The sequence below is a fragment of the Malurus melanocephalus genome, unplaced genomic scaffold, assembly GCF_030028575.1.
Source record: "Malurus melanocephalus ecotype Western Australia unplaced genomic scaffold, MMel_1.1 scaffold_13, whole genome shotgun sequence".
In the NCBI taxonomy this organism is placed as follows: Eukaryota; Metazoa; Chordata; class Aves; order Passeriformes; family Maluridae; genus Malurus; species Malurus melanocephalus.
The window spans coordinates 5,143,278-5,164,245 of NW_026623245.1; the positions used below are offsets into that span (position 1 = coordinate 5,143,278).

General features: G+C 40.8%; 1 protein-coding gene across 2 annotated transcripts in view; it reads left to right on the top strand.

Annotated features, from left to right (window-relative positions):
• Positions 1-20,968, top strand: part of SNAP25 (synaptosome associated protein 25) — a 62,312-nt gene that overhangs the window by 32,041 nt on the left and 9,303 nt on the right. The window contains exons 2-5 of one of the 2 annotated variants that reach the window (XM_057382958.1): positions 313-448; positions 1,090-1,131; positions 9,383-9,431; positions 17,177-17,294. In XM_057382958.1, the coding sequence (XP_057238941.1) occupies positions 377-448; positions 1,090-1,131; positions 9,383-9,431; positions 17,177-17,294 (281 nt within the window). In that variant the 5' untranslated portion in view covers positions 313-376. Of the gene's footprint in view, positions 1-312; positions 449-1,089; positions 1,132-9,382; positions 9,432-17,176; positions 17,295-17,431; positions 17,550-20,968 lie in introns of both variants that reach the window. The other variant, XM_057382949.1, reaches the window with a different exon arrangement.

The window sequence follows — 20,968 nt, forward strand, 5'->3', positions numbered from 1 at the left end:
GCTGAAACATAGGACATGAGCATAGGCTTGACCTTGACCTCCTTCACATTGAACCTTTTAATKCTATAGAAGAATGAATGGGTTTTAGTACTGCTTCTGGCAGCAAATAACGTCTCCTATCTCCAGCTTCCATATGAATTGCAATTTAAAGGTTAAGAAAAAAGGAAGGATTTGCTCTCTACTACAGAGGAATTACTATCCAGAACAAGAGCTTGGGTGAGGACACTGATGTAATAAAAGCGCTTTTGTGGGGCTGACATTTAAGCATGGCTCCTAACCACACTGTTTCTCTTCCTTTTTGCTGTCTTCCAGGCTCACAAAGCAGCTGAGCACAAATCCTTGATCTGCAGCGTCCCCAAACACCCCCACAGCTAAAATGGCGGAAGACGCGGATATGCGCAATGAGTTGGAAGAAATGCAGCGGCGTGCTGATCAGCTCGCTGATGAAGTGAGACCAGTAGCTAAACTGGGAACTTGGGGTTGGGGTTGGTGTGAAACACACAGCCAGAAATAAGAGCTGATCCAGCTAAGGATTTCTAGAGCTCTTTTCCATCAGCTTTACACTGAAAGTGGAATTGGAAATGAAATGAGCTGGGGTAAAATTTAATGTTGTGTTTAGTCTAGATTAGGGCATTTATTGATTGTGTGTTTGGTTTAGGTATTAGATTGTGCATCAATTTGACTGGCCTCAGAGCAAAAAGCAGCAATTTAATATTTTCTGAGRATTCCTTCGATTTGTCAAACCTATTAAATGTTAGAAGTCACCARTTAGGTCTCTGAAGAGTCTTAGCTGAAAACCACAGGCTTTACTTTTAAAGTGGAACACCTGCTGTTCCAAGCAGCACCGCCACAGTGTGTGAGCAACGGGAGCCTCGGAGACTGCAGCTGCCTTGAGATGTGCTGGGAACTGCTGCATTAGTGATCCATAGAGCTGGAGATGAAGAGATCACCAGTGCCTTGCTGATGGCCTGGTGTAGAGGGGAGAGAAAGAGTGCAGGAAAAACAAGCATCCTGTCAGCATGAGCCTGCACATTAGTGCTGGAAAGCATAACTTGCCAAGTCTCACTGTTTTTTCCCTGTTTCTTTCAGTCCCTTGAGAGCACCCGTCGAATGCTGCAGCTTGTTGAAGAGGTAAGGACTTGCATTTTATTTGCACTTTYGTTGAGAGCAAAAGTGATGGAGAGCCTGACACTGGAAGCAGTTTTTTAAAAACTCACATCACTAGGGCATGGCTAGTGTGCCACTGTGTCCCTGCTCATCCCTACCCTTCACTAGGGTCATGCAAAACAGTTCTCTGGTTGCCAAGTGCAGCCAAAGCACTGGTATTCCCATAGCTGAGGATCCACTCAGATAGGATTCTGGAGATAAACCGAGAAACAGCCTCTAAAGGTGACCTGGAGTCAGGGACAAGTGGCTGAGTTTGCTGCRGAGCTCCAGAAGCCTCGTGCTGGCACCACTCTCATGTCCTTGGCCTAACACTGCAAGAGGGGAAGGTGAGAAGTGCCCTCAATCCATTTTCCCAGTCATCTCTAAATACTTCCCTCTCCATAAACACTTTCAGCTATTTATAGAACATTGGTCGGAACAGCTTTTAAATGCCATTTGTTTATGTATSTCTGAAATATTTATCAGGATTTCAAGGCTCATGAGATGTCCTAGATTGACTGTTTTGGATTGGGAAGTTCTCTGATTTTYCATAGTGCTAAGGAAGGGGACCCCAGCTTGGTCCTTACAGCTAATACCTGCCTGGAGGGAAAAAAGCAATTCAACCAGGCTTTGTTTCACCCTCTTCACAATAAAGGGGTTTAAAAGTTGGAAAATCTCAATTCAGTTTAGTTTCAAGCCATCAGGTGTTGGAAAACTTTGCTGCTGCCTGACAGGATGTATTATTTTCAGACACCGTGCGAGCTCTGGTGCTGAAGCTGGTGACATTTTTAATCAGGGTCATCAGCACTGACAGTCCCAGTACTCCTGACAACCAGAGGAGTCTCCAGCAGAGACAAYGGGAAGAAAATTACATCAGGTCCCATGTTCAGGAACAAGCACAATCCCAGCCGTAGGCTTTATGGCCTTGAAATCAATCACCGCTGTGATGATCAATGGAGTCCAGTGGTGACAAAATTAAATTTCCATGTACAGACTGACAGATGGGTCACTGAGCATCGTCAGCATCGCATCTCCTCCACAAACACTTCAGATCCAGACCCTTGCAGCTAAAACATGCTCTTGTCTCACGAGCAATCTGTCCCTTTTTGCTGCTCAATTCCCTGGACACACCATTTCTAACCACCACTTTTATGTCGACTCTGTGCTGGATGCAGCTCCTGTGAAATCAATTCAATAACATGTAAGAGTCTCAGATGAGTACCCCCACAACACAAGGCAGAAGAGCCTGCTGCCCCAAAATGCCTGGGATCTAAATAGATGAGGCAGATGATGAGTGGGAAGAAGAAGAGGCGCAGGAAAGGGAAGTGATTTGCTCAGGGCCAAGGCATCAGTAAATATCAGCCCTATCTCTCCTGAGCTCTATTTATGTGGCCTATGCACCGTTTGAATCTTCCTAACATATTGAACCAGCATATTGTGAATGCCATTGGAATTTCAGTATTAAATCATGGCAAATGGCAAAGTGGGAGGAGAACTGGGACTGCTGAATTTACCAATGAATTTATGTAGGTCTGTRGCGCTTCTTGGAAGAGCTCAGCATCTCTCTGGACCTGGCGTTTATTCAGATGCTACAATATCTTCCTGTCCAAATAGAGAAGTTGCTAAAACTAGCACTGAGTAGTCAAGGGAGTTCTTCTAAAATGAACTGAATATTATTTTCACTAATGTGACTACAGGAGACCTTTAAAATTCTTCTGTGGCCTAAACATCTGCTTGATTATTCCAATCCCCTTTTCTAGGTRCTTCTAAAAGAATGAAGCATTAGGGAGTGAGAGATTTTATAGCGAAAAGACAAATGGTGAGAGTATTTGAAATTGAACTTGCACTGCTCTGATTTAATAGACCTCAAAATCCAATTAGCCTTCCTCACTTAGCACAACCWATCTAGTGGGTAGAAATWGGAAATGTTCTTTCTCAGTGAAAGAATGCTTTTTACTCTGTTGTCTTGATAGGACAAATCTGTTATCCCTTTCTTAGGAAAAGGATGTCTCCATGTTTAAGCATTATTACTGTATACATTTGTATTGATTCCTGTCATGATGCTGGTGAAATACAGGATAAGAAGGCTGACTGCATTCCATCCTAGAGACAGAAGAGTGTTGTCCACCCAGGGAAGCCCTATAGCAGTATAAGGCTGAATTGCAGGTCATAGCCTGGGGACATGTCCCCAAAGGATGTGCCCTCCTTGCCCCAGAAGACTACTCAGAGTTTGGAGACTAAGCCCTGATGCTCTTCCTAGGAAATATGGGCAAGGAAAACCAAATACGTTATTGCTTCTTGGTTTTATAACCCAGCTTTGCAAAAAGTCAATTTTTTCCAGTCCTGGCATAACTAGAGAAGCAAGAAGTGTTACAAAAGCAGCCACGGCCTTGCCCCAAGGCAGCTCAGTACTGGAATGGCAGATTCCAAAACCCAGTTTGCTCCGTGGTGCCCATCACACCCAGGCAATGCAGTTAATCTGCACTGACCAGTGCTCTTTTGAACCACTCAGTGCTATAAATACCTGTATTTTATGATGATGCTGTGCAATGTTTGGGCCAAAACATAAAATAAAAATGAACTGAGGCAGAACAAGTAAGATTAAATACAGTTTGTAGCTGACCTTCTTATTKTTGTGTTCAAGCTTTTTGCCTCTGAGGCAACATTATGCAATGCAGAATATCACATGAAGGGAGAAAAGCTGTGAGTTTGCTCTGATCTTCCAGTGCAAACACCATGGCCTTTAAGGAGAATCAATTGTGGTAGTAAAGGGAAACAAAATGGTTTTTAGATATGAAGAAGCAAGGAAAAAAAATAACATTTGGTACTGCTAAAAGCTCAGAAGAAAGCACTTAGGAATGTATAGACTAAAGGGCTGTTTTGTACATTTAAATCTAGACAGGAAAATCTTCTCTCATGTGAGGTTGGAATGAGGYATCAAAGGTGAAATGTTGAGCTATAAATGTTTGATAAGCTCCTGATGCTGCCCTTYGGAAGACACTGAACACRCAGAATGCCATTTTRCCAGCTGTGASKTTRCCCTGACATTTATTATCACAGCCARAAGTTCCTCAGTCTGAAAAACAGAAAAAGAASTGTTCTATTAATTTAGAGTTTGGCCCAAACCTTGCCACAGCTAATTTGAAAAATCCCTTTGACATCATTAGACCTRTTGTAACTACTGAACTATTGAAACAGCTCTCCTCAGAAAAAATGTTTTAACCAGTGTAATTCCACAGAAATACCTATCTGGCACAAGGGAAYGTGATCCATAATTCTGGTCTCATTTCTTCCAGAGCTGGATTAGATCCCTCTGTGTGTGTTAACCAGGGGTGTAGCAGATCCATGTGGGCTGAGGGTCTGATTTAATAGGCAGAGCAGCAGTGTGTGGCTCTTTAATCAGGCACAGAGACATCAGAGTGTTAATGGGATGACAGGGAACCTGGAGCAGGAGCTAAGCAAATTCATTACTACRGATGACTAAAAAATGTTTCTTTGACCACATTTTTGTCTTTAGGGTGTTGACAGTTCTCTTTAGTGTCTGTGGGAACTGCTAGCAATGTCAGCCTGTCCTGGTACATAATCGTCAGTGTTAATTTATTCAAAACAAACTCTATAATCCATATTGATTAAAGCAAAATTCATCATCGAAGTGGAAGTTTATGTGTTCTTCACGTAACTGGGAGTATATATATGTTTTTTTTTTAGGCTATCTCCTGAAATGCAGGGAAAGGGATTTCTAGAGTTTGGATTCTATATCTGATACAGCACTCCCTTACAGTGTTAGGAATATCACCCCTCAAGCTAAACCAAAATTTGGTAGCTGCCTTTGGTAGGATAGGACCCAACATAYTGTGTTTCTGGAGGGACTGATGAGCCCTTTGAGAAGTCATTSCAATTCTCTTCCTACTTTTATATCCATTTTGGGAAATTAAGTTATGTAACAGCAATAACAAGAAATGATACCAGCAATGCAATTCCCCTCCAAAGTGCTGCACAAATTTTAGTGAATGTTTTGTTGCTGACTTGCTATGAGTGAAACCCTCACAAAAAAAMCAAACACAAAATGAAAAAAGTTTTAAAAAGCTATTACAGAAGACAAAGGATAATGTATATTAAAGCCTCCAAAGAATACTCAGTCGTGCTCTTATACTGGCTTCACTGCAGCACTTACAGACTAAAGTATCTATGAGTTGAATTATGCCCAGAGGTTTAAGMTCATATATTCTGGTTCTTTGATTAATGGCTTTGCCAGTGGCCAAATAGAGAACCTGAGCATGTGCTTCATATAAATGATGCAGAACCCAAACCTGTACTGCTTGTTCATTTGCTCTCATTTCAAACACTAGAGCCTAGATGAACRATTGAAGGACATCAACTTTCCTAAAATTTATGGGTCTGTTTCATTGAATGTGATACATTTTTAAGTTGGAAGTGATGGCCTTCKGCTCTGAGGGTTCATCTCAGGTGCAAAATTATTATTTGTATTATATATTTTACCATCTGCAGTACACCTTGTTATGGATAAACAGAGGAACTCCAGAGCTGCCAGTTTAATGCCTCAACATAAGCAATTCATGCAAAGCCATTTTCTTCTAAAGGACAAGAAAGTGAGAGGTTTGCTGTGCCATGGCAAAATCCAGCAGTCCAAATTCTCCTCTCAAGTGCAATGAGAAGACAAGGAGAGTCATAAATTGTTCTGAAAAGAGATGGCTGTTACAGATTTAAGAGCTGGATGAAAAGGGTTGTGYTCCATGAACTCTGTAGGGTCCCATGAAAGATGCATTTTTCTTTTCTCTGGCCTGACCTCCCCCAAGCRTTACATTTTTTTGAGAATCCTTGTTTTGCTGCAAACTAAACAGGATTGCCTGTACAAGGACTGGAGGTTAAGAGATTCCTCCATTGCACAGGAAGGAAGAAACACTGTAATCCTTGTCAAAGTGGAACTTTAGAACACAGTTTCATACCGTGATAGACCCCACTAGTTCTACCCTTCATGGCGTCCCACATATCAGGATATCACTGATGTTGGAGATCACTGGATGTGGGTGGGAATCCGTCCTGCACCCTCAGGAGCAGACAAACCCAAGCATAGTCACTGGGCCTATGGTGATGGAGGCTTGTCATCAAGGATTCAGGATCAGAGGTGGTACAACATATTCACCTGGGCTGGCATTTCATAGGAGAGCTTCCATCACCTCCTGTTACACATTGTCCCAGCTTGAGTGGCACCTGCTCCTCTGAGACCGAGGGGAGTTTCTGTGATACTTCTAGTGCAGGAAATGCCAACATGCCTGTGTTTGCCCCCCCCACAAAAGACACATTTCTTCCTCTATATTCCTTTAATGGAGGTTTTGTACTTTCCAGAGATGCCTCAGTCTATTGTCACTGAGTGTCAGTCACAGAGTGTTTCTCTCCTGCTCAGACATCTGCATGATGAAAACATTTTTATAATAGTTCTGTCTTAGAGACAGGTTTGGGTCTGAGCTATCCAAAATAACAGTTATAATGGAAACACTGAGTTTTTAGAAAAGTCTGGACCTATTTTAAATGCACAAATGTGATTTATTCTTTAATTGACTTCACTTRTTTAATTCCTTTTGTGGAAAAGCTGAAAATTAACGCTTAATAGAAATTTGGAGCAGGAGCAGATTGTCATTTGATGTCTGAATCACATCTCATCCTTTTCTGTCACCACCTCTTTATTAGCTTCAATRTGCTTTGGATTAGACCACAGATGCAGACAAATTTATTCATTACACATCCTTTAATATAGTCACATTTGTATTAATGCTGTGGCAGGCTGTTCTTAAGAGATACAGTATTGCCTGATACAATTAAATGGCACTGATGACCAGGTAAAGAAAAGAGAATTTCACCTCTTTTGCTCTGTGTAAGGATTTGATATAAAATACAAACCGTAGACTCGAATAGCTTAGTTCATCTCTCTGCATATCTTGTTCAGGTCATTGGACATCTTAGGTGCATAAAGGTACTAAACTTTGATGTTAAAAACAGCAGGAAAMTAAAGTCAGAGGGTTAAAGGGCAGTAAATACTTCTCAGCCTATGTTTGATTCACCAAAAGCCCGCGACTATCACAGCACCAACTACAGGTTTCTCAGTTTAATATCTGGGAAGGTCCCATGTCAGACTGCATCATATTTACTGAAACACAAGGTGACACAGGAGAACCCAGGCAACCTTTTTGTTTTTGCATGAATATTTTTGTTAAAATGCATCCAAATCTGCGATGGTATCTCTGGGTACCAAGAGATACCAAAGAGAAAGCCCAATAAAAAATGTTGCWCAAGTAGTACTTAGCAGACCTGCCCCACAGAAAATATAAGATTATTAAAGGCAGTTTCTTTATTCTAAATTGGCAAACCTAAGATAACCCTTGGACCCCAAGTTTCTAAAGGCTGCAAAAATAAAAGCTGGCTGGGATTCAAGTAAATGCAGTGTGAACTTGAAGGGAGAGAGAGCAGCAGTGGGTGCCCGGTAGATGGCTGACCCGAGGGCAGCAAGGTGCAGCAGACCATGGGGAGAGGCAGGAGGCCTTTTCTCTCCATCTGTCAACTCACGAAGGGACTTCTTTGTGAAAAGAGGGAGCAAACCAGCCTGCATGCGTGATGTTTTTTTCCCAGTTTCTGCAGTGATGTGGACTTTAAAGACAAGAATGGGAGTGCAGAGAGAGGCAGAGAAGAACAAGAGGCACCTCATGTCCCTCTTGAGCTGAGCAGGAGCCTCTGGAAACACAGCAGAGAAGCACCAGCTACAGCAGGCAAACAGCCCCGAGCATGGCAGGGTTGGGCTTGTGGCTGAGCCAGCGTGGGCTGTGGAAGCCTGGAAGTGCCCTGCGAGCATGGACGGGGCAGCTGATGGCCAGAGACACTTCACTGCTCCCACAAAAACTGATGAGCAGTGAGCAGGGCAGCTGGCAGGAAAGATAACATGAAGTCCTTGATTTGCCTCCAGGAGGGGGAGGGTGGCTTAAAAAGCAAGAGSAAGGATCAGGACTTTAGTTTTCTGTTCCTGATGTAGCCGTGCAACTGTGGGCATCTCCCCTGCTCTCTGCAAAATTGAYACCACCTCCTTTATCTGTTTCACAGGAACATGGATAGCTTTCTGTTCATGGAAACAAGTAAATTATTGCTGCACATGTCTGGGTAGCTCTGCTGTCAAGCTGTCAGGCCACAGAGGACTTTCTTCATCTGTTATTGACATGCAACAGTCAGGAGATCACTCAGGGCATTAGTTATTCACAGATATTATCACTGCTGCAAGCAGAATGGAGCTGGTTTCCCCTTCATAATTAAAAAGGAGATAATTTGATATGTGATAKAGCTTAGTATTACAGCACCCAGAAACCAGAGACACCTGATTACATCCCAGAGTGATGATACCGCATAATAAAAATCGTGCTTGTGAAAGGTGCCCTACCACTGGTTTAGGCAGGTGGGAGCTGTGAAAATGGCTCAGTTTAGCTCAAACCCTGTATCCAGCAAAGCAGTGATAAGATTCCCACTAAACTGTGGGAGCTGATGCAGATTCAGTGTGTAGGTGTTTTGAAAATCCTGCCTTCAAGCTCAATTCAAAGTCCATTAATTCTAAAGGTGTCTGTTGACTGTATTAAAACTTGGCTCAAATCCATATCTATTAGATCACTGAGCCAAAAAATATGGCTTAATCCTATTAAATATTAGTCTACTTTAAACTGGATTTCCTAAGTAGGTAAGCTTTCTGACTTCTGTCAGCAGCAAGAGCTGTGCACAAACCGCTGTGCCTCCTTCCCAAACATGTTTGTGTCATATCTGTTTTCCCTGGGAATTTCTCCTGTGAGATTAAATCCACCTACAATATCAACACCCCATCCTCCCTTCTCCTGCTTCATTTAACTTGGAGATGAAACTTCTCTTTTTAGAAATTACTCTTGTGTAAAGTGATTATTTTAATCTCAAGGTCCACAGCTTTGTGCTTTCTGCAGAAGTTAGGTATCCCAGTGAATCCAGAAGGATTGATGGTACAATCAATAGTACCTGGTTCCTTACACAGTGTCTGGGCACAAAAGGTCTTTGGATTGTGCCATCAGCCCCACGTCATTCCTTTCACTGTTTTTCTTGTGTCTTCCTATGTCCCATACCAAGGGCTGAGTGTTCCCTCACTGATCTTTCTTTCTCTCTCTCTCTCTCTTCTCCCCCTCTCTCTCCTTACCTTGCTACCACTATTGGGATGTAGAGTAAAGATGCTGGTATCAGGACTTTGGTTATGTTGGATGAGCAAGGAGGTAAGTTCAGATTGCTACAGTAAGGAAGTATAACTCTTCTCAAAGTGCTGTACTAATTGTGTGCAACCCTGGAAACAAAGGACAGAAAATACATGTGGTTGTGCATGAGAACCCCAAAACCTCTTTGCCTTTAACTTCATTGTCCAACAGAGAAATGTATAACAGCTGCCTAAGAGTTTGTATTTCTTTAAAACTGCTTCCCATTAATGTCAAAAAGAGCTGCRGGCTGAAGTCATCCAAATCGCCATTTGATTTCAGCAAGCTTTGGGTCAAGATCCAGCTACATGATGAGAAGGTTTGCCTCCATAAGTGTAAAATCCAGCATTATTTACACAGGTGCTATGTAATTTTCCGACTTGTTTAAATCACAACTAAAAGCCGTGCAATAAATGCATCCCAAGAGAAGGTATAACCGATTTAGTTTGTGTAAAATTCAGTTACTTCTTGTACGGTAGTCAGGCAGTGAGGATGACAGAATTTGAATGTTAAAAGCTATGACACAGTCATCTCATTACAACTGACCATATAGGAGTTTTCAGGCTTAGAGTACCTGTCTGCAGATGACAATGACAGAGACTGATACATTCAATACATTCCAGGAAATTACATTTTTGCACTTCATAGTATTACAAGGAAAAGGTAATACTAAAAGCGTTCCTCATCTCAATAAAACTAACAAACCTTCATTTGCTGTAGATCCACAGCCCCAGCAAAATGGTGTCTTCARTAAGTCAACAGAGTATAATTTTCTGCTACTGTCTATCTGACCAGCTCCCCAAAGGCCCTTGCTATCATTTACTATGTGGCATGACACRAAACTGTTATTAGGAAATATTTTCTGCACAGGCAATGCTGTATTACTCATCAAACCCAGACAATGATAATAAGCAAGGGTATGGAATGGTTGGGAAATGGACGGCAGAACCAGACAGACCCTTCTCAGTTGTAATGTCCCTGCCTCCCTGGCACTATAACGAATAAAAAGCAATAACGGGACCTAAATGGAAAGTATTTTCTTCTATTTGCTTTTTAATGCATATCTCATTGCTTTCCCCCTCCCCCCCTCCCCCCCCCTTTAGGGTAAATAATTTAGCCCAACCAAATTTTGTCACATCCATACGTCTTGACAAGAAAAATATTACAGAGAATATTTTGTTTTCTTCAAAAAATAATGACAATAAAAGAACTATCACTAAATACAGAAAAACAGAAATTACTTACGTTGAAACAGATATGGCACCTGTCTAAATAATGTATTTTGTTTCAGAAGTGAATTAYACAGTTGTAATAAATCACAAATATAAGCAAAGAAAGTCTGGAAATACCCAGGTGTGTCTTGCAATGTAATTCACAAGCATAGCAGCAAAAACTTTACTGGTTCCTTTAGTGGGAACATATGTTTTTGTTCTTTAACTGCTATTTTTCCACAGATTGCAAGGGAGGTTTATTTTTATTTTAATCCTGAATTTTGTTGGTTTTTTTGTTTTGTTTTGGAATTCTACTGTTTCTAAACCCCTGTATTCAAAATTTGAATGATTCACTCTGTAACCATAACAGGAAGGACAATCTGGGTGAGCCAAAGAGCTGAGACTGGACAAACTCACTCTTTGGAGCTCAGTATTAAACCCTTATTGACAGTGAAACCTGAAATTTCTGTTGGACAGAGATGCAGTTAGTCAATATTTGCAGGAAAGAATTGGAAAGTTTARAAGCCTCTTTAAATTGGTTATGGTCATGCCTTAAGTGGTTCAGTAAATTTAGCTTATGACTACACAGTGTGGGTTCCTCAAGGAAAACAGCCAAATAATGTTACAAACCCTGAAAATATTGTAATCATGTACTATACTAAATGTTTAATTAAGTTTTCTCCATTTTAACCATACGTAGGTGTAATAATTGCTAATTTTTTATTTCGTTTTAGCGGTAAAGGATTTACACTACTGGGCAAAATGTGCTAATGATGACTTTGAACCCCTTGTAATTAGTGCAATGTGTGCAGCTCACGGATGTCTCAGCAGATTATCAGATTAAGGAAATAATTTGCTAACACTGCCATGTGATCTGTTTGCAGCTGACTGCACAAGTCACTTMAGATTATTAGGTGTTAAATATACAGAAAACATGACATTGATCTTTCCAGTGGGCGGCAGGCAGAAGATCTAATCTCTGCACTTGCTTAAAGCTCTATTTCTAGGTTTCCTTACAAAATGCTTGTTTTGAAGTTAAACAGACCTTACATGGAAAAACCTTTCTGAGCCAATTCAACTCAAATACTGCAAAGCAGAGCTGATTTTCTGGTATCAGTAAGCAGAAGTCTCTGGGATCATAAAAGGCAGTAAGTCRAGGTAATTTCACAATGCCAGGTATTTGCACAACAAAGCCAGCCTGGATAGCTGCTGTTGCCCAAAGGTTTAGCACAGCTGGATGCACAGCAGGTTACAGAGTCTGTCATGACCCTYAGAGATCTGGAGCTCCACAGGAGCTTTCTGTTTCACAGAGAATGGTACTCCCATAAAACTAGAGGCCTCCTCCAGTGTCCTTTGAAGAATGGGAACCTAAGTAGCCCCTCTGCAATATCAAGAGTTACTATTTTTTGGGTCAGGTGTTGTCACCCAAACCAGTTCACAGTTCTTCCCTTGTGTAGCCCACAGGAAGGAGCTAGGARGTTAGATTGTCCTTGTTGACATTTTTTCCATCACTGAAAAAGCCTTTCCCAGACCCCATATGCATTCATAATGCTTACRTTTTAAAAAGTTTGGCCTTGAGTCAAGCTCCCTTAAAAAATGATTTAAATATAAATATGTATATAACGCTTTAAACTAAAATACTTGTATTTGACACTAAAAAATTRATGCTGCAAAAAGATTTTTCAGCCATGGCAATTCCTCTGCTTCTTTAAAACATGCTAACTTAGAAAAATGTTTATATTTGGATGCATTTTGGTTGAAAGCAGACCGTAGAAATGAAACTAATACTACAAAGTGAGATACTTTGGATGTAAACCTGAAGTGTTAACMCAGAAAAGGCCCCAGACCGGTAGGTCTCTTAATCCAAAAGAAACTTGCATCACCTTGGCTTATCAGCAAGGTCAAAGATTTGGATCTTCAAGGACCTTTTTTTGTGTGTCATGATGTCCTCATGCAGTTTATTACAGAAGACTTTTGTTCCCCTATTCCAAACAAGATGGAGGGGAGAAACTTTTCCAATAACAACAGTAGCAGCACAGTAATTTTTCATCCGAGACAAGATAGAGGAAAAGCCACAACTTTGATAACACAAAGAAAATGTCAGTGAAATTGAAATTTTCTCCTTGCCCCATGAACGCAGAACCAGCAGTGCTAGGGAACAGGGASAGCAGATTAATCTACCCAGCAGATCTTACTGCAGATCAAGTTGACAGAGGAGATAAAACTTTGAAATAAGTGGGCACAAACACAAACAAAAGCACTGGCATCAGTTGATGGTACCTGTGCGAGCTGACCTCCACTCCTTTTGCAGTAGTTGTGAGTTTGGCAGTTTTGTATGTTATGACTAATTAACAAATAAGAGATAACTAACAACTACTCCAGATTCTATAGGGAAMATGGCATTAATTATGCTGAATTTGTAGCCTAGAACGAAAGACAAACGAACCCACACAAAGCAGGTTGTGCCTATGTCTGGTTATTTTTAGCACAGCTACACGTGGGCTCACAACTCACCCTCCAGCTTTCTTCCATTGGTACCTGTTCCCAGCAGTGTCTTTCAGAGCACAGCTAGGTCAGGGCTCAGGATTTCTGAAAAGGCTGTCCCAGAAATGTACTTTGCTCCTTTATGGAAAATGGGATCATGGAGTAGCATTGGAAATAGTTAAGCTGCTGATTTTCAAATTAAATCCGCTTCTAYGCAATTATGATTACAATGTGTTCTTAAGATGTCCTTTTTCTTTTTGTATTTTTGTTTCRCTAATTAAACTTGTCCTTGGTGGAAATTGCTTCACTGCACAATACTCCAGGCAAAGGAGCAAGTTTCCATCTCCACAGGCATTTAACTGRCATTCAAGCACAGGCCCCACATCCCGGACATCAGTCAAGGACTATTTGCTATAAATGACAGACAAGGATGCAAAGGTGAAGCAAGATCRCACTTGCCCCATGCTGGTCTTGCTRCCAACACCTTGTAAGATGCTGTTTCAGCTGTTTTTGCTCAAGAGACCACAGAAGCAGCTGAGAGATGCCCTTGCTACACCCTCCCTACCCCAGCCATGTACCCAGATCAGTCACAGGATGGGAAATTGCCAGGATGTTAGGAAGATCCTGGCAAAGACCCACGGGCAAATGGCCACAATGCTGTGATAAAACCAACAGCACTAGCTTATGGTCCCACAGTTGCCTTACAGAATTAATTCATAAGTATAACGATACTGGCAAAAAACAGTTCTTGTTTGTGCCCTAAAATAGACCATTAGTTTGCTGTAAGATCTGGAGGAAGATTTATGGTTACTACATTGGAGTGAAAGTGTCGTTCTCTATTATCAGTATACAAAAAGGACTAATAATTAGCACATCTCGGATGGGTATTCTGCTTTCAGACAGCATMAATTCTCTTACATATATATCATCTATCAAAAATAAACATACAGATGCAGTTTATTCAAATAATATTGCAACAAACTTTCAAAAGATGTTTAAACTCTGACCTTGAAGATSTTCTCGAAATGGGAGAAAAAAGACATTATCTCTTGTAGGCGTGAATATATGTAGGTTCATGGCAGTATATGCCAACAAACTATCTTCCCTAAAACCTTTCATACAGCACAGAACGTTGGAATAGGGAAGATCTATGGAAACAGACATTAAATTAACCTCTTGATAGCCATCTGATTTCCTTCCGGCAGTGATTCATTCTGGGTCACATTTTAATAGCAGTTATACCAAAACAAATCCAGCATGACCCCATTAAGTTAATTCCACTATAATACTTATGCCTCCATAATTGTGGTTAGACTCATGAATCTATTTCCTTGCCTGTGAGACCAAATCTTTGACAGGTATAAATTGGTGTTGCTCCATGAATACAGCATAACTACACTGATTWAAACCAGTTAACAATCCAGCCCATGACATTAACAACTAGCAAGTGGTTTTAGGGCTAGCAGCCAGCTGTCTAGACTTCTCAGCTACAAATGTGACGTGGGGTTTTTCACACTGATGAGGTTTCCTTTAATGGAAGATGAATTAGTTGTGGATCCCGTTTCTATTCAGAAATAACATAGGCATCACACACAAATCCTGAAGCAGGATAAGTAAAGCCAGGATTCTAGAGAGAGCTGGAATTTAAACGAAAGTCTTCGAGTTGTGTCAAATACACTCTTCAGTGTAGTACTCATTTATTCAAGCAGAATAGGAAACAGGTAAAGAACGTTCAGAATGCCCTTTTACATATATGGCTTTGGAGAATGTGCATCTGGGCAAGGAGACTTGCTTACACTGAAACCCACCTGTGGTACCATACCTAGAATTGATCCCTACAGTTTTATCTGACATTTTCTACTGGATAGACAAAGCTAGAGAAGTGTTAGCAGGATAACTAATGGTCAGTACCTCTTGGCCTGCCCTGTCTCAAAATGCACGTGTGGGTACAGCTTTCTTTAACTTTTACGACTTTCTTTTAACTTTTACAACTTTCTTTTAACTTTTAACTACAGACACAAGCCACAGCTTCTGCTGAAACCTGAATTACAGCGTGCATTAAGACAACCCAACCTTGCATGCTGGTTCTTGGCTCAGCAGAATTTGTGCAGTCCCTCTCTCAGGTTTCCTTCTTAGTTTTCCAATCCTTTGCTTACACAATATGTGCCCTGTTTAGAAGACAGTGCCAGGTAACTCTGATCCTCTAAATATATCCTTGGATTTGGGGTCAGTAACTCCTGTGGTATCAGGAGAGAGGCCCATTCAGCTGAGGGGAATGAGAACTGAAAGCTGAAAAGCAAATAGGTCTCACAATACTGATATGGCACCTCTCCTTCAAAGCCCAATCWCATGCAAGAATTAAGCAAAGAGCACAAGTTCAATACTTGAATTATTCCAGCTTGAATAATTAAGCCCAGGATATTCTAGGCCCTCAAGGGGCGAGGTGCCTGTTTCCCATTTAAATTTATTAAATAAAATTAATTTTAATGGGAACTGCTATAWACTGAACCCCAGAAAGCTTTGACAATCTAAATCACATTTTTTATTAGAAACCCAAGTAAGAAATTAGGCCTATTCATGTTCTCAAAGAAGTCAAGAGGAGCTTTTTACTGACGTCAATGTGCWTATGATTTTTCTTCTAAAATACCTTTTTTTTTCTGGATAGGACTCAGTTAATGTCAGGGATGACATTAAATTCCTCCTATAACAAGYGCTCTTAGTTCCTTCCTCTACAATCTAATTCTGTATTTTTCTATTCCATATGGGGGATAGGGATCTATTTGTGTTTTATTGGGATTGCTTTACTTTTCCCCTTTAGGTAGAGTTACAATTTTTAATGGATTGAAATGCCACTCCAAGTAACTTTCTGATCCTAGGTAGTATTTGAGTTTATCCTTCATGAACAAATGGTGAGGCTTTTCCACCCATGGAAAATTCTGTCCCTACTGCAGACTCCACACAAGACAGTTGAGCCATTGAATCCATATCTGTTTACATCAGTGGAGAATCCATCCCTACACTTTTACATTGTGGSATTCTGATCCTCTAGGACAATTTTACTAGCTTTAAAAGTGAAAAAAAATTAACACAATAAGTTATTCTGAGCCACGAAATCACTGAGAAAACCTAAAACCAGCATCAGCCTTAGGTGGAAAYATGCCAAATTCTGTTTGATGCCAGCAGAGAGACAATGTCTATATCTGGCTGGTTTCTGTGCCTGGTGCTTCCTGACTTGCCCTGGAGCAAAGCAGAAGTGACCCCACTGAAAACACAAATCTTCACCCAATGCCTGTTTTCATAAGGTCCCTTGGGGACAGAGACAAGGGACACCACAGCTGGTGATCCTCTCCCGGGGAGCATCAGCCTCCAGGAGTGGTCTCAATTTTCCATGTTCGCTGAGGTTGCTCCTGATTTGCAGCACCCACACCAGGAAGAAAAGCAGCCCTGAGGCCATGCTCAGATTAGAGATCAATATCCAATGCCAGTCAAAGTGGCAGGTCTCAGTTTCCCCAGCCTCTGGAAGAAAGGGTACCTGGATACAAGCCCTTAACAGYTCACTCCATTTCTAGTACCATTAACTACCAGAACTTTCACTCACTAATCAAAGCAATTGTGCTGCCCAGAGYCACCTCATTCCAAGGCATTTGTAAGCGTAAGTAACTGAAGTATTTTCCATGGAAGGACATCTTTTCTCTTATATTAACATACATAAATGCAAAATAATAACACTATCTTTCTTTCTCCTGGGTATCRCTGTGTCTTAGTAAGTTGATGTATTGTATAATGTTTCTGGACCCTGAACTTTATAACCCTTGCTTTCTACATCATTACATCTTGTTTATATTAATATATTTCAAATAAATTCCTCCTTTGTTTTACTCTTCCCATACTAATAAAAAAAACTTTCAGCATCCAACGCAGCATACATCCTTTCAGCAATGCATCAACTCAGATTAATGCATTGTAATGTCATTATWAACTCAGTTCTACATGGTCATTTTTCATGTTCTGTTGAAGACAAAATCAAACAAAAATACAATTCATTCCACGCTGTCATCCCTTTGTCCTGACCAGAACAACTCGATCGTGTTGAAGAAGGCATGAACCATATCAACCAAGACATGAAGGAGGCCGAGAAAAATTTAAAAGATTTAGGGAAATGCTGTGGCCTTTTCATATGTCCTTGTAACAAGTAGGTACTGGGTACCGGCTTTGCTATGTGGTGTCCAGTTTTTTGTCACAGTGAATGTCTGAAGTTTTTGTCTTTTTTTTCTTTGTCCTTTTCCATCTGCTTCATTCTGTGGGGATAAAATACTTGTGTTTAATCAGAACAACTGGAACGCATCGAAGAGGGAATGGACCAAATCAATAAGGACATGAAAGAAGCAGAAAAGAATTTGACGGACCTAGGAAAATTCTGTGGTCTTTGTGTCTGTCCATGTAACAAGTAGGTGCTGCCTGCCTCATCTCTTTGAGCACTTAAGGCTGATCCCAAAGGCCTTGTGAAGCTCATCCTTGCTAGGCACATGGACAGGATGAGCATGTGGCATGCAGAAAGAACGATTCCGGTTCAAATGCATTCATCTCATAGCATAGACAACTGACTGGGAATTACTGTAGATGCATTAAAATCAGGCATACTACAGTGAAAGCTTCAMTGTCAACACTTTTAATGGTAAAAGTTTCAACATTTTACACAAAGTGTACTGAGTGGTTCCAATTTCCAGCAAAAAGAAACYTTGGGGCTACCTTATTCCTGGACACCCTAAATTTGGAAACATATTTTTGTGAACGTGTTTCACAAACAAAAGAGCTGAAAAAATGCAGAAGAGGTCATACTAAACCTTATTAAAAATTATGGATGAAAATCACACCTCTTTTCGTTGTTCAACAGAAATAGTCCTTGATAAGATCTTGAAARGGACATGATTTTAATAATTGGAAGCCAACTTGGAATGGTTTTCATCCTGCCACAGGCAACAAATTTGAGAAGACCTCAACATGCCAAATTTGTCTCGTTTGGGTAGCATGTACACTGAGCAGAAATGTTGAAATGCATCGAATTTGCTTGCATGCCATCACACTTGAACGAAACCGTCCTCAAGTAATGCAAAGCTTGTTTTAAATGCCAAATGAAAATGTGATGTGCGGTTATGCGGGTGTAGGAAACTGGGGACAAAGTGGACCAAACTGAAGTCCTTGAGGAATGGCAAATCCAGCATGCAGTGAGTAGGCATGAAACCAGRTTGCAGTGAAAACATTCCTAAATGGTTGGCCAGAGATTGTGCAGGAACAAAGCAGAGAGCAGTGATGCTGTAGTATTAAACTCTTTTTCTGTGTGAACTTGGTTCACAGCCAAAGCTTGATCCTTCCCCAGTTATCAAGACCAGAGGAAAGAGAGCTGTCATAGAGTTCAGGGGATATTTTGCCAAAAATCAGAMCACCAGGGGTTTTGCCTTATCAGTTACTTTTATTTTGAAGTTAATTCCCTTGGGATGCAAGGCAGATACTGCCTCAGGATTTTTTGAAAAATCTATTTTGCTTCTTTGTGCCAAGCCCTGAATACTTTTTTGAGGTAAACATTTCACTCAGAATTATTATTACTTTGRTGTGAAATGGGAGAGAAAAAAGAAGGAATGGGAAGAGCTACATGCATCCCTTTATCAGTGGGACTGCCTGCAACTGGTGTGAGTTCTGACAAGCTTTAGCTCTGCTGCCMTGAGCCAGAGGAACTGGTGCAGAAGAGCTGCAGGTACAGAAATTCTGTATCTCCCACACTGTGCAAGCTGTAAAAGCTCTGAACTGACAGCCAGACATGTGACAGGGATGGGATTAGCACCTGGCACATGGCACTAAAACATTTGCCACTTYGCTACGACTGCAGCATCATCCTACTAAAACAGAAAGATTCTGCAGGTGATACAGGGGGCATTAATTTGTAAAGATGTCTCTTCCCTTCTCTAAGGCATTCTGACCCGATCAGTCTGCAGATTTCATAAAGCAGCATTAATAACCAACATTCAGGAACAGAGTAGGTATCAACCATGCTTTTAGAAACTGTTCCCTGAGTCACTAAGCCAGGACTCAACTGATACAGATAAGATGATGTTCTGAGGAGTGGAGTGTGGGAGAGAGAGAAATGCATACAGTTCTAGGCATCAGAATCACCATGATCCCCTAATGCTCTTCTGGCTGGTGGGAGATAATTAGCATATTTTAAAAAGATTAACCATTTCACACGTAACTATACCCTGATATACAGAGTACCGTTCTGAGAGCCTAAAAATATGTAAAACTTGATCCTACATTCTTTGGAGATCCACAATGCCCATGGCATGAAACTTWGACCAGGTTGCATTCAGAAGGACAACTGCTATTGACCATGACCAGAACCAGACTCTACCTGTGACTTTAATTAGAAGTCCACAAGGAAACAGACATCAGATTCTGGGTGTATAAAATMATTTATCTCAAACAYAGAGACTGTCTCACTGCCAAGGTCRCACGGATCTAGATAACAGGCAAAACCCTGTAAATGTATCTGCAGCAAAAGAATTACTTTCACTCATCTCTAGAAATGCAAAAGCTGATATATAGTTTCAGAGAATGACAATTAAACMAGCCAACCATCATCTTTTTAAGTCTTCACAAACTTTAATGCAAAATAAGCAACAGAACAGATGACTAGGAAAAAATCCTCTTTTAGTCTATATTTTAATTCTATATTGGAGCATACAACACATCTTCAGGCTCATTTAAAGCTGAGCTGCCTCAGGGGGCACGGAGAGAACATAACACCAGAGATGGGTTTGTCATGTCCTTTCCCAAATCCCCCAGAAGCATGTTCAGTTCCTCCCCCAAAATCCAAGCCACAGGGCTGTTTATAGGACTGATTGGAGCTGACCAAACAACAGGGAAACCACAGAGATTTGCAGTTCCCAGTGGTTTTGTTGGAAACTGCCCCATTTCCAGAATAAAATCAAGAACTTATACCTGTGGACCCCAAACCCTCACATTCCTCTGTTGAAATATTCARTCTTGTCTGATGACCCCAATGACAGCAGCCCTAAATAGGCTGCAGAGGTCAATCTGCCACTCTAAGGATGCCTGGATTTTGATTTTCTATCCASGGCAGCTCAGTCAAAAGTGGCTCTCTGAAAGCTAATGCAACTGCCACAAAATACAAATATAACAAGTGGCTAGGCTATTTTTGAAGTCCTGTGGTTTAAAACTCCTGAAGGAAGCAATGATCCATTTTTGCCTGTGTCTTGCTTATTGTGAAGGCTGTTACTGCTGATGCATTAAGGGTATGATGAACTATTGGGGCAACTGTGCTTAGTGAGAATGCTTTACTTCTTATTCATGCCTGTAGCTGGTGCATGAAGAAAAATGTAGAAAAATTTCCCTTTCTGATGCTAGATTGCTTGTATCTTTTATTTTCTCCTGCACTCATTTCACTTCTGCCTATTTTACTTTTTGTCTCTGTGGACAAAGGTTTGTACATCAACTGTCGATGTATGATTACTATTTTCAAGTACCGATATATTRTTTGAAAAATCTAATAAACCCTATCATAAACTCATCCCCAAATCACCTTGGGAAAGGTCAGTGGCTTTAAATGCCTATTATGCCACATAAATATYGAAAAAGTATCAATAGAAGCCAATTATTCTGCACGGTAAAATGTTAAATTCTAGCCAAATCCATTTTTCTCTAAGAGGGTGTGTTGCTGTGATGTGATGTACACACTATACTTGGCAGTTCTGTTTTTATGTCTGTCTGCCAGTACGTTCTCTGTGTTTGATGTCAAAACATATGTGTCACTGAAATGAAACAATGTTTTCTACTTATCTGTATTTCTTCTCT